This window comes from Thermobia domestica, chromosome 4, assembly GCF_964235325.1.
Source record: "Thermobia domestica chromosome 4, izTheDome1.hap1.1, whole genome shotgun sequence".
In the NCBI taxonomy this organism is placed as follows: Eukaryota; Metazoa; Arthropoda; class Insecta; order Zygentoma; family Lepismatidae; genus Thermobia; species Thermobia domestica.
The window spans coordinates 297,819,187-297,835,614 of NC_137457.1; the positions used below are offsets into that span (position 1 = coordinate 297,819,187).

The following is a 16,428-nucleotide window of genomic DNA, read 5'->3' on the forward strand; positions in this document are numbered from 1 at the left end:
CTAATAGACTCATATTGCTCGTTTCTGAAATACTTGCATATAGTCAATATTTATTATTTGATTCAGAGAAATTACGTGTATTTTGTTACATGAAACTGAGAAATCTCTTCATTTCCATTTTGTTACCACTATTTGGCATTAAATTAAAATTGTTATTTTCGTTTAGCTGAAAATTACTGGAAATTTATTCTTTTGAGAAAACACCACAAAACATTCTATCCGAATCGGTTCTTAACATAAATACGATCCGTAACACTACATTAAAATACATAAATTTCGTTGTTCAAAAACCTGACTGGCTAATGGAGAATCTAAGAATTGTTTTCTTTTTATTATTTTTTGACTCATCTAGGTCGTGTCAATAACATGCAATAAAATGCTCTTTAAAGCAATTGCTTTTTTTTTTAAAAAAAAATTACTTCAACCACCTACGTATTTAACGAAAGTTACTTATAACGGTTTCTCTCGTTTCAACTCAGCACTAGTGAACCAAAATCCACATCAGGCGGTTATCCGTTATAAAATTAAGGCGAAAAAAAATATTTTACATCCCATCATCTTTAGCTTCAAGCACTAACCACATACATAATAGGCTGTCGTTAAACTATATCCAAGTTTTCTTTTTCATATATGTGCTGTACATTGTGGAATAATTTGCGGTTAGTGAAATAATATATATTGTGAAATAAAAATTTTGTGCTGTCTCACACGGAAACGAATTCGGGATCACATGTACGAAAGAGAGACGCGCCAGCCACTAGACCAGAGGCGAGACTCCAATTAATTGGAGATGTCCACGTGTTCTAATTATTTGTATAATCTTCATTCATGATTGCAGGCGATTGACTAAGTTTTTTTTCTTCTTTGTATAAAAACGTTATTATTTAAGCTCTTTCTCTATCCCTTCTCATATGCCTCTCCTAACAGATAATACAATTGGATTCCATTCTTTGTTTACTCTTGCCTCTGTGTATCAAATCCTTACTTTCAGCTCTTCAATACAAACCTTTGTTCGTTACACAATATCCCTAACACGCTTGCGAAGGGATTCATGTCGACTGTATGAGGGTGACAAGCTAATCTCTCTTCCAGTTCATCATAGCGCAGATGTCCATTTTGCAATCAGGACCTACTCAAACTCAGGCTCCCCTTTACTGATGTCAATAATGAGTTGAGGCTTGCTATTCTCAATTAGGCTGGCGCAAGTTTAATTTCGCGCCCACTTACGTTATTGGGTTCGCGTTCGCTAAAGACTTGGGCTTATTGTATTCATTCGGGATCATTGTGCTCGAGGCGGATTGTGCCAGGCTCACAAATTTGGATATACCTCTGGTGTGGCGGCGCAAAAAAACACTGCTCTCACAATCTAATCGCGCTGATCTGTTCTAGATAACCAAATTGTTCGTTTAACTATGAATTTCGCACTAACTTCGGAACCATCACCAAATTACTAATAATAACAACCAATAATTTCTGCATACTATAAGCTGCAAGTTTCTTTACCTGTTCTGGTGGTATCTGAGGCATTTCTGGCGGCTCCACCTGGTCGACCGTTGGCATCGGTGCCACGGGTGTAGGTGGAATAGGTGTTTGAGGGGGAGGTGGAGGGGGTGCTTGAGGTGTAGCGTCCACTTGAGGCTGTATCATGCTCTCTTGTGGCTCGTGGGGTGGCATAGGAGCAATAGAAGGAATAGGAGGTATTTCTGGGATTTCAGGGGGTACTGACATGGGCTGTGGCACATCCACTGGCATTTGGGGTGTGGGTACTGGTAATTGTTGTTCCAGTTCCAACTCCTTCTGGGCTTCGTGTTCCACCATCTTACGCTATAAATAACAATTACAATTGTTACTTCACAACACACACACACAATACAATTTCGAAATCGATGTCAGTATCCAAACAGAAATTCTGGCAGGAGTCAAGGAGTAGGATAAACAAGGTAGTAGGTTCGAAAAATACTGCAAATTAAACACTGTGGCAATTATCACAAATTTACAATATTTTACTTCAATAATATTCAGAAATCCAAATATGGCAATGAATAATTTGGAATTCAAAGTCAGCTAAACGATGGCCGACGATATTTTGGTCTACAACTTATAAATTAATATTTTGAAATATAAAATAGAGTCACATCAAAAAATTAATTTAAATCTGTCTTAAATCACTGAGATGCACATCAAAAGATAATAATTGTCATAAAATATTAGAAAGTATTTCATTCTACACAGTAATTTCCAACCACGCAACTTAACGAACTGAACTGATGCATAGTTACTAATACTCACTTGCACTACTCTTGGTATACATCTGTTCCTTAGTATTTGCCCCAATTTTGAATGTCAATTCCCATCATTTTTCAGCAGCGTTTTTCCACAGTATCTACAGCAAACTTATTACATCACATGACATCCATACAAGAAACCGAGTTTTGGTAATTTCATACCACAATGATGCCATGTTATGGAATTGAATACTTTAAGAGTTTGACATACTAAAAATAATAGAAAATTTACCATTTTTCTTTTGCTTGTTTTTCGTAACTGAAAGATCATCATGGAATGCAACTTACCACAATCATAGATAATGTTATTGTACAACAGAAAATATGAACCCCAACAATTTTTAAGTGTTGCCATCCATAGAAATTATAGTGTTACCAGAATAAAATTTCCCCAAAAATCTAAGTTAAGGCTGCGACTAGAGGAACGAACTCAACTGCATTTGATTACGTATCATGTTGTTTTAGTATTCTGTGAACTATTTTTTAAATAACATTATTATTTCTGTTTAATAACTGTATGTTATAACTATTTTGTTTATTACAAACTAAATACAACTATTATTTAAAAAGTAGTTCACAGGATATCAAAACAACATAATACGTAATCAAATACAGTTGAGTTCGTTCCTCTAGTCGCTACCTAACTCAGATTTTTAGGGAAATGTTACTCTAGCAACACTATAAATTCTATGGATGGCAACACTTAAAATTCTTCAGATTCATATTTTCTGTTGTAGAATAACTTTATCTATGATTGTGGTAAGTTGCATTTCATTATCTCCTTTTCCTTATGAAAAGCAAGCAAAAGGAAAATGGTAAATTTTATATTTTTTAGTATCTCAGGCTCTTAAGAAAACGCAGCTGAGGGAGGTGGGAGGTCCCACTGAAAATTTTGCCAATTACTAAATAACTTGACAATACCAAGATTAGTTCAAGTAAATATTATATACGTAAATCAATTACTGTTGTTGTTGTTAATTTGGAATCTAACGTCTCTCAGCACTGAGGCTATAATGACTTGTATCTAAGGCATAATCATTTTGAATTATGACTTTTTTGGGGTAAATTATAGATTCCCAGTCAAGTGTCTACACCATCATCTCTGTCCTAGGATCATAATTCGTATCTCATTCTCTTCAGAATAGAACAGCCTTTCAAACTGTATCATTCATATGTCTCCATCATGTAGCTGAGGCGGTAAAATCGCGAAGGGATTTTTTTTGTTAAAAAATATCCCTTGTTTCTAAATTTTGCTCCTCTCTGGATCCCCCTTCCCCCCATGTTTTAACGCAGAGATCTGAAAAAAATATCTACAATACTAAGAGGTGCAAAATTTCAGTCTTCTACGTGCAAAAAATAAGGGCATAACAAAAAATATTTTTTTAAACTTATGACGTCATCACACCCTGACTCGACGCAGAAAGACATGAAACCATACGTAATGTGCTCTACAATGCACCCATGCTTAAAAAAAGTAATAAACTTTATTGTCTTCTTTTAATCGAATAATGAAGACACTACGTTAGTACCTACAACTTAAAAGCGTTAAGCGTGGAATCCCAGCCACATGAGCTCCCAATGGGAATCGAACCAGCGTTCCTGCGCCCAAGACGCGTATGGTAACATAGCAATAAGGAAGCTCTGAGGTTACTAAATTTTTTATTTTCTTAAGGTAATAAATAGGTAATGGATACTAGAAGCAGTAATTTATCTCCATCATACTGATTCTGAAAGTCAGCGCTCATCTAGTTATTTATTGCTGAACATAAAGAAGTTCTAATTATAACCTTGTTAACGAAGTTCCAAACAAAGTTGCTGACAAAATTTGATGATACAAAGAAAAAATGAAAATTCGATCTACCGTCGGATAATCTTCAGTCTCCTGATGTCGTCGTTTCCGCGTCATTCTTCGAACTCCTGGAGTCACTGGTTCCAGCTGCTGAGGTTCTGCTTCAGCATCGCGAACTTGCTCCAACGGAAGAAGGTCCCGATCAGCGTCTCCCATCATACCGAAATCTTCATTGTCTGCAGCGCGGCTAGTCAAATGCCTCTGATAGTTCTGCAATTAAACAAATTTCAAAATGAGCAATTAAGTCAAATTATTGCGAAATATAGTACCTAGATGTATTATTTTTCCCCTAGTTTGCTTAATTTTCATTCTGACTATAAATCTGAAATTACAATCACGTACATAATTAGCAAAATACATTATTGTATCTGAAAGGTTCTTGCAATTTATTCATCACTGCAGCTACAGGAGATTTCATGTACGTACTAAAGGTTATTAGTATTATCAATAGCATACCACATTAATAACCTTTCAATAAGTCGAATCCAAAATTTGATGGTCAATAAATTCAGGAACCAAAGGCCTGCACACCAAAATATTTCATGTGTGTACTAAGCTCGTGAAGTTCTATCACTACCCCAATTTTGATCACGATAGTATGAATTCCATCGATTGTTCTGATATTGTTTTTACGTTTTAATTAGAAAAAAAAAATGAAATTAGAACACGATATTAGAAAAAAAATGAAATCCAAATTTCCGGAACAAATTTAAATCGCTAAATTAAGCACTCGCGAATTATTCTTGTATATGAAATTGGGGACATCTCGTAATCCTAATATATCATGAATATAAGTCACCTTAAATAACACTCGTGCAGGAATTGGTCGTCCAGGAAGTGCAAACAGCTTTTCAACGCCACCTGTTTCTTTCCAATGCATCAATCTTTTAGTTGGAGGAGCTAGATCTAACGTTGTTACAATGTCACTGGTATCCGACAACTGAGCCTTCATCTCTTCACCAGAAATATTTTTTACTTCATCTACGATCAATTTTCTCTTTCGTTTGGTCTTCGTGTTGCCTGAAAAAACAACAAAAATTCTAAGTTTAGCACAGCAGACATTTACAAAAACTCTTAATACTAATAATAATGTTTATTGCTGTGAATGAACAGCATATGGCGAAAATACAGCACTTGCTCATTGAGATATAAACGTGCATTGCACACAAGAGATTATTATTAGAAATAAAATTAAATGATTTTTTTTTTTAGTTCAACGTCCCGTGGTTATGCCCTGTAAACAAAAAGAAACATATGGTTAATGCTTATGAAGAAGCTGATGTATAATGATTACTGCGAGAAAAAAGAAGTCTTTTTGTAAATCTGAAGATGATGATTAAAACAAGTGAATGATGGAAGAACTGGTCTAATGAGAAAGTGGCAGTACCCCGAGAAAACCCACGATCACGATGTTGTGCACCCCAAACTTACTTGACCGGGGATCAAACCACGGACCCCCCCGCACCCGAGGTAAGCACTCTACCACTGAGCTACCATGCCCCCTTCTATTTTCCAAAATAACATATATAAACGCCTCCTAAAAAACAATGCATCGGCAATATAAGGTAACACACTATTTTTTTAATTTTACATTTATTTCCAAATATCAATCACATTCACTTCTGACAAATGTATTGTACCACCATATAATACCAAATGTATTGTACTGATATAAATCACATCCTTCACATTCTACATATTGACGGAAGTTCTCCAGCCCTACATCCGAACTATATACACGTCATTTCCGGGCGTTCACCAAACTTACATTTTTATATGGATTTCCGAAACCTTACTTCATATCTTAAAACATTACATTCCCAAAACAAATTTAAAGTCACATCAATATTTAATGAAAGCTGCTAGACTTATTTTGTAAATCACATTCAGCCTATTATTAATTAGGTCTAATCAATATTGTTTCAAACGTAACGAGTCCTAACAGGGTTTGTACACGTTCTATTATTATTATTATTAAAAAAACTGATCTAATTAATTCTTATGTATATTTGCCAATGGACGCTATAAGATACAGATCAGTTTACGTAGCTCAAATACTCGGCAGAGAACAACTGGATTACTGTTAACTGAAATGCATATCCTAGGGGGTTAAAAGGGTTAAAATATTCTCCACAAACCTATCCTGTCTCTGCGAATGGCTATTTCAGCTAGTCTATACATTTATTTAACACAACTCTATAATTATTATAGTTTATATATGCTTTTCTTTTAATAAGAACACATTAATCAAAAGAACATGCAGTCTAGCTAATTTGTACCCATCAAGCGTTATCCTCCCCTTATGAAAAAATAGAAATTGAAACAAACCTTTCAAAGCTGATGCATCAACAGGAGCAAGGGCGAAACTTTCTTCTTCGTTCTGAAGCAAGGTCGTTTGATCCTGAGTGTTTACTGATGGCTCTTCAGTTGGTGCGAAAGGTGGTTCTGAAGGTGGAAGCTGAATTTCAGGCTCCGGTTGCTGTTCAGGAACCAACGGAGTAGCTGGTCGAGATTCTGCGTCGGAACTAGAGAAAAATACAAAACCAAAAACTCTAAAACTGAACCTAATACAATTATTACACGCAAGACGAATCTGCATATCTGTAACTATGCCCATAAATCTGACAAGTGTAATTATACCTAAAATATCACGTCTAATGATTACTCCGATTTAAAAGTTATTTACCTCTTCTATATTACAACTGATTATAACGCAGTTCTGTAGTTTCTGCGGATATACTTTCAGCTTGTGACCATATACATTTTCACAGTATCTTGATTCACTTGCAAGCTATTCTTTACAATAGTACATCGGGAAGACACTCAACTGTTTGAAAATGAAATGAAATATTTTGAGTTTTACGTCCAACATGTTACGCAGGTTAGGCTAAAGGACACGGTGATGAGAAATGAATGGAATGAATAAAGTGAGAGGAAACGGGAGAAACCGAGAAAACCCACGCACACGGTTTGTCCACCACAAAGTTCACTTGGCGCAAGCTGAGATCGAACCAGGGACCCCACACACCAGAAGTGAATGCTCTACCACTTAGATACCGCGGACCCAGTCAACTGTTTGAATAAATTAACACACACATCTCTTTTAAGCACTAAGATTGTATCAGATTCAGACAATATTAAAAAGCTCTTATATATATATATATATATATATATATATGTATATATATATATATATTTTCTTTAAAAAATAAAATGCGCAGTAGTTCTGTAAGTTGTTTGAAGTCTATTAACTGCTATGTTTGCCAAGATGTAATCAATTTTGATTACCTTTCATTCTGGAAGCACATAAGGAACTCCATGTGCTGTCTCCTCATTTGAGGATTCATCATTCTTTGGTCCTTCTGAAGAAATGAAGGAAAAAACCTGGGATTGTTCACTTTGTAGTATCTATCAGCCATCTCAGTGAAGTGATGGCTGTACAAGGCAAAGTTTCTCCTAAGTTACGATAATTTTAGCTATTTCTCACAACAGAAATGGTCAATGGTAATTTTGAAAACGCATGTTCTGTGACCTTCTCATAAAAATAACTCATTCCAATTACGCAAAACAGAATTTAGTTTCAGTTTTAATTTTTGCTAGAATTTTCCTTGTGTCTGATTCTACTTCCAGTTCAGTATTATTTGACTCTTAATATGAGCTTAGAAATTTTGACTGAACTAAACTCATTGACATTTACGAAGCGACCTAACAATGATGAAAATTTCTTCATGAAATAGTAGCTCCTTCTTTCTGATATAGCATTAAAAACTTTTCAAATGGTAATGACTAGAAAATACGTGTGACTAAGGGTTTTAAAGAAGAATCTTTCACATACTGTAGTACCCATTTAGACTGATCCTTTTGTCCTACCTTCAGGGCTCGTTTGGAAAACTGAAATAAAATATTTTTTTATCGCTGGGCACTGAATTATAATCCTTATAGCGAAGAATCAAGATCAACCACCACCATGTTTTAACAAAAATGCAGCGTAAACTTCATGAAAATATTACTCGCATACATTTATTTCTGATTGAAAGGTAGGAAAACAACTTGAATCCGGGATTTGCTGCTTAAGTAGAACCCGAATCATTTCTCGAGTTTGTATCCGAGGTAACTATTCTACCGGAAATTAAATCTTGGTATATACATGTCAGCCATTTAACCTCGAAGACTTGCAGGGAAGCATTCGAATGTTACTGCACACATCACACATCGTCAATCAAGGCTATTTGATCAGACAAGCAACTGTAACCGTAACTTCATTCTCAATAGAAATCTTCCTTTTGCTGTGTGTGTCTTTTTCTAATAATACATTCTAGAAGATATGACGGTCTGCGATTATATTTTATCCATCCTGTGAATACAAATAACAAAGCGAATGATTTATTCCTTTCTTAGACTTACTTAGGATTTAGATTTCTTGGGCTTTCGGCATCTAAGGCCATGTTAGACCGTCACGTATGAGGGATGACGCTCTTCGGCGAGCACACTATCCGGGGAAAGGGAAGGAAGAAAGCGACCTGGGACCTATATGTCAGGTACAACCCCGGCATTTAACTGGTGTGAATGAGGAAAACCTCATTCAGGATAGCTGCTCTCAAAAAGCTTTTTACATTTTTTCGACCGAGTGCCACCACCGTTTAATGACTTATGTGCAAAAAGTCTATATTATTAACAGTGAACTAAAATAAGTGGTAAAAATACATGTGTAACTATTATTCTACCTACTCCTTAAATTACTGTCGAAGGATTAAAACCAGGGTGAAACAAAACTGCAACACCCAACGATGCCTACACCTACTATTGATCTTGCACTGTTCTGACGACCAATATCTGAAACTATCTCAAATACTGGAGATACCTCAGTGCATTATAAAAAGAAGAGTATAGCTGGTTATTATAGAATACCAGAATCGAGACTACTTTAAACTGCGAAAATAAATAAAACAGGGTGGATTGATTTAAATCAGTCTGATTTAAATCACTTGATTTTTTAAATAAAAATCGTTGATTTAAATCGAATTCCGAAATAAATTAATTTAAAGTGAAAATAAGTAAAATCCAGTTTCTGTTCTGTTATTTCGATTATGGAAGTTAATAATCATAATACAAGGAGACTCAAATGTACAGTATAGTATGAAAACAAGTGTCATGCAGAGGATGATTAGGGAAAATCCCGTTTTGAACAGGTAACGGAGCAATCCTGCTTTCTTCTTTTCGTAACATTGGGTTTGGGTTTTAAAATCGTTAACTATTCCGACGGGGAAATCACCGTCGACATTTAAGACGAAAATTCTCTTTGTGCGTGTCTGTTTGTTTGTTCCCAGATAATATGGTGTATTTAGAGGGGTCCTATCCCCTCTCCATTTTTTTTTAATTTTATAACTTTAGGCGAAATTTACGTATTTTATGCCGCAAGCTAGTTCTGAGTTTTTAAAAATAGGCCCCTGCCAAATATCAGTAACTTTTGTGAAAAAAAGTGTTATTTTGATAAACATTGCTGTACTTTTCCTTAATGCTTAACCTTTTAAATTATATCACATATTATTAGGTAATAGGGTACTATCTTCATTATTCGATTACAAAAGTACCAACAAGGCTTTTTACATCGTTTTCTTCAAGACAGGAGGCATTTTAAAACACGTTACATATGCTTTCACGCCTTTCTGCGTTGAGGCATAGTGTGTGACGAAGTCATAAATTTAAAAAGGTATTTTTTGTTATCGGGTTACATTTTGCATTCAGAAGACAAATTTTGCACACTCGTTCAGTGCACCCCTTAATAATTTTCAAATGTTTTCATATCTTGGCGTGGGAACAGCGGGGTCCAGAAGGGCAAAAATGTTTTAAAAAGGGATATTTTTAACAGAAATAGCTTTTTTCGTGAATTTCCCGCCTCGGTACCGTGTGTTAACGTTGTTCTATTCTGAAGAAAATGATGTACGTACCATGCTCCTAGGATAAATAGAGATGTCTCAGGAAACTGTTACCTGAGATCCTGTTTTATACGGAAATCTGGGGTATTTGGGGAATATTATTTTTTGCGGGCTTACTTTTGCACCTACAGGATTGAAATTTTGCACATTTACTCAGTGTACCCCTCAATATTTTCAGATTTCTGCCTTAAGACAGGGGGGGGGGTTCACTGAGTAAAAATTTAAAAAAATATATATTCTTAACAAAAAATTCCTTTTTTCGTGATTAACCCGCCCCAGATACATGCCGGAGACATTTGAAGGGTACCGTTTGAAAATTTGATTTATTATGAAGAGAATAATGTACAAATCATGATCCTAGGCAAGGTTGGCTGGTTTAAACCAAGGTAGTTTAAACCCTGGTTTAAACCAAAAAACGAAAAATGTTCGTAAAAGCTAGATAAACACACATTTGTGGGTTATCACGTTTCACTCCCGTATATTATTCGTATTATACTTAGACCTAAATTCCCCATTCATTACTGAGAAATTATACTACAAAAGCAACTTTTTTTTTAATATAGAAGTTTATGAATGTTTCTTTTGTGATTTTTTATAGTTTGTTATTATTGTTATGCAATTGCTATCAAAAAAATTCTAAATATTGTTTCGTTTTAATAATGTTTACTATTGATAAAATATATTGAAATGCCGTACTTGGGGGGGGGGGGGTTCTTTTGTGATTTTTTTATATTTTATTATTATTGTTATGCAATTACAATCAAATAATTCTAAATATTGTTTCGTTTTAATAATGTTTACTATTGATAAAATACATTGAAATGCCGTACTTGGGGGGGGGGGTATACAAACCCCACGAGAGGCATTTATTGAAATCAGAAGTAACTTTTGTAACTATTTATGTATAAATGGGTCAGAGCCAAAGTGGACTCAAATAATTCGTATCTTTATTCATTTTTCTTACTGATATGCAAATTAAGTCGTATTTCTTTAATTTGGACTAATAAAAGTCGTAGTGAACTAACTTGGACTAAATTAGTTCTTCTGTACTCTGCAGTACTTTGAAATTGTCCATATGTAATTCTGTATAATGGTTTCACTTGTGCAACTGATTATCTTTTTTCCTTCTGAAATGACTCTTGAATATTAACAAGTATGTAAAGATTAGTACAACAACGTATTTTTTATCAAGAGTCCTTCGTGAGTGAATCGGCAGACGTATCGCCATTGAGGCCAATTAGTCCCGGTTCCGAGTTCAAACGGAGGATAATTTCTCTCGGATGTAAGCCGAGAAGCTGTTTGGATTCCACTTTGGGCTTATGTGACCCCTTCTAGCATAACCCGGTTGTTGCATAATAATGAAAAGGCAAAAAAGTTTCTGTCCATATGTGGTATAAGTACGTAGAGCAAATTATTTAAACCAAAAAAACCGGGTTTAAACAAAAAAAAACTTTTTTTTTTCAATAAAAATCATGGTTTCTGCCAGCCCTGATCCTAGGATAAATAGGGATGTCTGAGGAAATTGTTATATTACATCCGGGTCATCTGAGGCATTGTGGGAATGTTCTTAGCTCATTGTTAAGTAGTTCCCTCACCCTTACTACTCAAGATAGAAGCTTCAAATTTTGTACACACATTTAGTACACCCCTTAGTATTTCCAAGTTGATTTTGAGATCTGTGCGTTAACACAGGGTAATCCAAAACTTAAAAAAAAAGTTTTAAAAATGCCTATTACTCTCAAAATTTCCCGCTTCAGGGACATGATAGGGAAATGTGAATGTTACCGTTTCAAAAGCTGTTCTACTCTAGAGTGATGTATGTATCATGATCCTAGGATAAATAGGGATGATGCTCTAGCTGCTTGACTGAAAGTCTATAACTTACCTTTAAAAAAAACATAATTTAAAAGGGTTAAGAAACATTTTTTGGGATTGATATAGGTTAACGATTGGGGATAATTCAAAATTCATCCCCAATACTTTAACTTAAATTGCATAATTAGCATTTAATACTAATTCCTACTGCTTTTTTTTCAGTTCGCGACTTGTATTATACGAGGAGAAAAATTTGATTTAAATCAAAAAAATCGATTTAAATCAAAAAAATCAACAAAAATGATTTTTTTTTAAAAAAAATCATGATTTTTTTCCACCCTGAAATAAAATAAATAAAATCAAGAAAGAAAAAAAATGGAGATCTCATGTAGTTACTTTCAAATGTTCGTAGCTCAGGCCCTAATTGGCCTAGACACAGGAAACAAGAAGCAGGATACGGATAGTGGAACAAAGATTCGAAAAATGTGTGACTACATTTATCATCAGTAAAAAGAGAAGATGAAAATGGACCTTGAACATGGTACTTATTTTCTACTGGTCCGCAATGGGTTACGAGTTGGCCATCACTGTTCTGGAACAACCCATGACAACTAATACAATCAGTAGTATTATCATTTATAAATACTTAAGGTTTTCTATTCCATAAGAATTTCCTTCCTGCCGGAATAAACACATCAATGTTTGCTCAAGACATTACATCCGATTTAAATAACCTCGCTACATGAAACTTTTGGGTCTATGGTTTTGTGATTTCCTAATGGCCACTTCAATCTCTTGCAACGATTCGGAAAAGGAACAGTACAGTGTTTCTATGGATGAACTATAATCACCGAAAAATACTGATCTTAGGAAACTTTGCTCCATAATCGTCAGACAAATATATTTGAAGGAATGCTAGGTCACAAGTCGTTGCATCTATATACAGAGTGAATCAAAAGTTCAGGGCCATAGGGCAACTTCGTTATGAGTCAGATACGAAACTATGGAAAGAGATTAAAGTTGTTAGAAATAGGCGGGTTTCAGTCTAAAATGGTAGAATTTCCCCAAATTCATTACCCATTTGGGCTTCATACTGGTAAGGCATCCTATATGTTACATGAAAAAACAACCTTTCCGGTTCAGCACACTATTCGAACGGAACGTACGGCCATTCAAAAATGGCGCACAGAATGTTCGTCGTTGTGGGAGGAAAACTAGGAATCATTTAAAATGTGTTTCGCAATAATGTTGTATTGTTGGTATGGTGAGAACCCAAGGGAATAGCCTGGTGAATTGGCAACAATGCTCTTTCATGTAACATACGGCGCATTATCAGCGTAAGCTCAAACAGGTGGTACGATTGGAATGATTCCACTATTTTAGACTGAAAACCACTTGTTTCCAACAACTTACGTCTCTTTCCATTCTTCGTACCTTTATACTCATAACAGAGTTGGCATATGGCTCCGGACTTTTGATACACCCTATCTATATATAAAATTAACATAGCATTCAGTAGGTGTTAGACTATTGCCTCCTCCTTATAATATTCTACACGTTCTATAAACAGACTAGACATGATATCGTATCAACAGTAAAAATATCTATTGGAACTAACCTTGCTCCTCCAACGGACGGAGGACCTCCGAAATGATCTCCTCCATCATCATCGCTATCAGGGTGCGCTTCCTCAGCCGGTTTTTCTGGCTGCTCTGGAACTGGTGCTGTGCTCGTATCAACGGGAGGAACTTCGCCCATAGGAGCATCGTCAAACAAACCACCTTCAAATAAGCCTCCAGCTGGAACAAAAATATTTAATTTATTAAATTGCAATTCACTTAAACTGGTAGCTTACTTAACATGCTTATAAATGTAGAAATTACTTATCCAAATATTCTTTTAAGTTGTAGAACAAGTTCAGAGCAAATGGTTGAAACGTATTATATAACATTATAATATAGAGTGAATCTCTATCTCTCTAATATCAGCAATCATCAACCGAAGATATTTCTCAACCACAAATATTAATAATAGAACTGAGATATATAAAATACTATCCTAACCGCCTATCTTTGCAGCCCTGAATCTCGCTTTTGTTACGCACAGAAATTGAAAAATCATTTTTATGCGTTACAAAATTGCGTACCATAGACCGTATAATATACAAACTCATATACTACTTATAACCTTTCGCTTTCGCTTTGGATCAATGCTTAAATGGAAAACCAGCTCTATTTTGGAGTCTGTCCTTTGTACACTCCAATCATCTTCCAAAATAATTATTTCCGGCATTTTGGCAATTATTATTCAGGGTTCCTACTGAACTGGAGAAATCTATTTCCCTGACCTTTGGGAGGAAATTCCCTAACTTTCATGACAGATGTCGGATGTCGTTGACATAAATAAGGAATAAATAACGGTGAATATTTATATATGAGAACATTTATTCTATAGAGACAAATAATAATCAATTGCTCATACGTACATTCCACTTACCCCCCCCCCCCCTCCCCATATAAATCTGAGCAACGTTCCATACTGTGATCATTTATGGTTGGCTACGCTGAAATTGGCGTACAATTAATGCCAGAAAACATTTTACAAAATTTCCCTAATTTTTATCGATTTTCAGCTTTTTCCCCTGAGTTCCCCTGACATGCACCATTTTCCCCGACTTCCCTGACCTCTCTGACCAGTAGGAACCGTTATTCCTCCAACCTTATCTGTCTTCTACCTTGCACCTATTGTCCTTATTTCATAATAGGAAAACCTTAACTCCTTTAGCCCAACCCGGTCTAATGGCTAGCGTGCCAGCCGTATGGGATTCCGGTTTGATTTTTGGTGGCAGTCCTTTGAAATTTGGACTCACTACGAGATTCGGTTTCCACCTTAAATTTTAGGTTAACATCTCATATAGCCTCTGTGCTGAAAAGGACATTTAGCTCCAACCAACAACCTATCCCCATATTTATCAGATTCCACATTTACTAGCATCCGAACATACAAGCCGTCACAGCTGAACTTTTGACCAAACCCCTCTCTTTCTCCATCCACAAGTTCTATAATACTATCTCCACTTTCTTTACCAGTCTTCCATTCCAGTGTTCTTGGGTACCTCGTTAATTTCTCGTTCTCTTCTATTTCATATTACAGCTGCAGTAACTTTCTATGGGTAGTGCCCCTCTGTTGTTTTTTCTCGATAAATATTCAAAGGCCACGAACTGCCTATATATTATTCGCCCACTACACCTAGACAATCATGAAGATTTCTGCACTGCGCTAGTAACATCATCTCCCAACAGACAATCCCTTTGAGACCGCAAATATGGAAAAACTGTACCAGGGTGTCTACTAAAATTCCAAAATGAAATTTCGTGACTTTTTCTTTACCACACCATAAAATTTCGTATCATTTTCGAGAGCAAATTTGGGTGCGAATTAGACCGAATTTTCATGCAATCGATAGAAGAGTGCTTTGCTTGGGATTTGGTGGCATCAAAAGTCGACCATACACATTTTTGGTGGTGAACTTTGATGTTTTATAGAACAAAATTTTCCAGTCTCTACTTATATCTTATATTTGTACAGATTAAAAAAAAAAAAAAAAAAAAAAAAAAAAAAAGTGAACCAAAAGCTAAATTTCTTGACTTTCATGACCATTTTCTGATTTCGTGACTGATAGACACCGTGTACTCAGTTGGTGCCATGTACTCTGAATATGAAGGATGTAGATCTACGTTCACTTTGTTTTCAGCCACGAAGTAAACTACCGAAGCAGTTGTGAATGACCTGGCGCTGTCATGGTTAAAGATTGCACGAAACCTTTTTTTTTTTCCCGCTATATGCGCAAAATTTCTCAAAAACTTGGGTATCGTGTTTAATACTGCAGATCCGACCATCTTTCTTTCCTCTAATTCCTGGTGCCTTGATTTTGGGTTTATTTTCATTTCATTTCCCACAGCAGTAATGTGTTCAGTAGAAATTGCTACTAATGGCGGTCCATTTCTGGGCTCTTCACAGACCTTGTTTAGGCTGCGGAGCTTTTAGAACCAATTACAGAAATTACTTTCGAAGATGCAGAATTCTCCAATGCTCGCCATAAATATTCGTAATAATAAATGGCGTCTAAGTTAATTTTAAGATCACAGACTTTGTATGAAGCGTTAGTAAGTTGCTTGGTGACTGCTTCCCTTCCCACTTCCCGCAAACATCTGCTGATCAATATAAGAACAAATTCGTCAAACATGATGCTTCAAATCCATCCGAGGTGAAAATACATTCCTCTACGATGTCTATTCTAAATAGTTTTCAAGATACTCTCATATAGGAACCCCACATATTTATATATTTTTCACCTCATTAAATATTCTTTCCTCTCTTATTGACTACTTGTTCCGTGGATTTTATCTTCCATCACTGAACTCTCTTAACTTCCAACAGGCAATATTGTCGTGCAACCTGGCTTCGGATATTGATGTTTCTCAGTTACTACGTATTCTTTAAATTTTATATTTTCCCCTTCTCGTCTAATGAAGAGTAAGCT

At 35.5% G+C, this 16,428-nt stretch overlaps 1 protein-coding gene across 2 annotated transcripts in view; it reads right to left on the reverse strand.

Moving 5' to 3' along the window:
• Positions 1–16,428, reverse strand: part of vtd (RAD21 cohesin complex component verthandi) — a 50,685-nt gene that overhangs the window by 18,102 nt on the left and 16,155 nt on the right. For both annotated transcript variants that reach the window (XM_081756311.1, XM_081756312.1), the window contains exons 6-10: positions 13,504–13,684; positions 6,463–6,659; positions 4,934–5,154; positions 4,147–4,344; positions 1,504–1,824 (exon numbers count right to left, since the gene is read on the reverse strand). In XM_081756311.1, the coding sequence (XP_081612437.1) occupies positions 1,504–1,824; positions 4,147–4,344; positions 4,934–5,154; positions 6,463–6,659; positions 13,504–13,684 (1,118 nt within the window). The remainder of the gene's footprint in view (positions 1–1,503; positions 1,825–4,146; positions 4,345–4,933; positions 5,155–6,462; positions 6,660–13,503; positions 13,685–16,428) is intronic.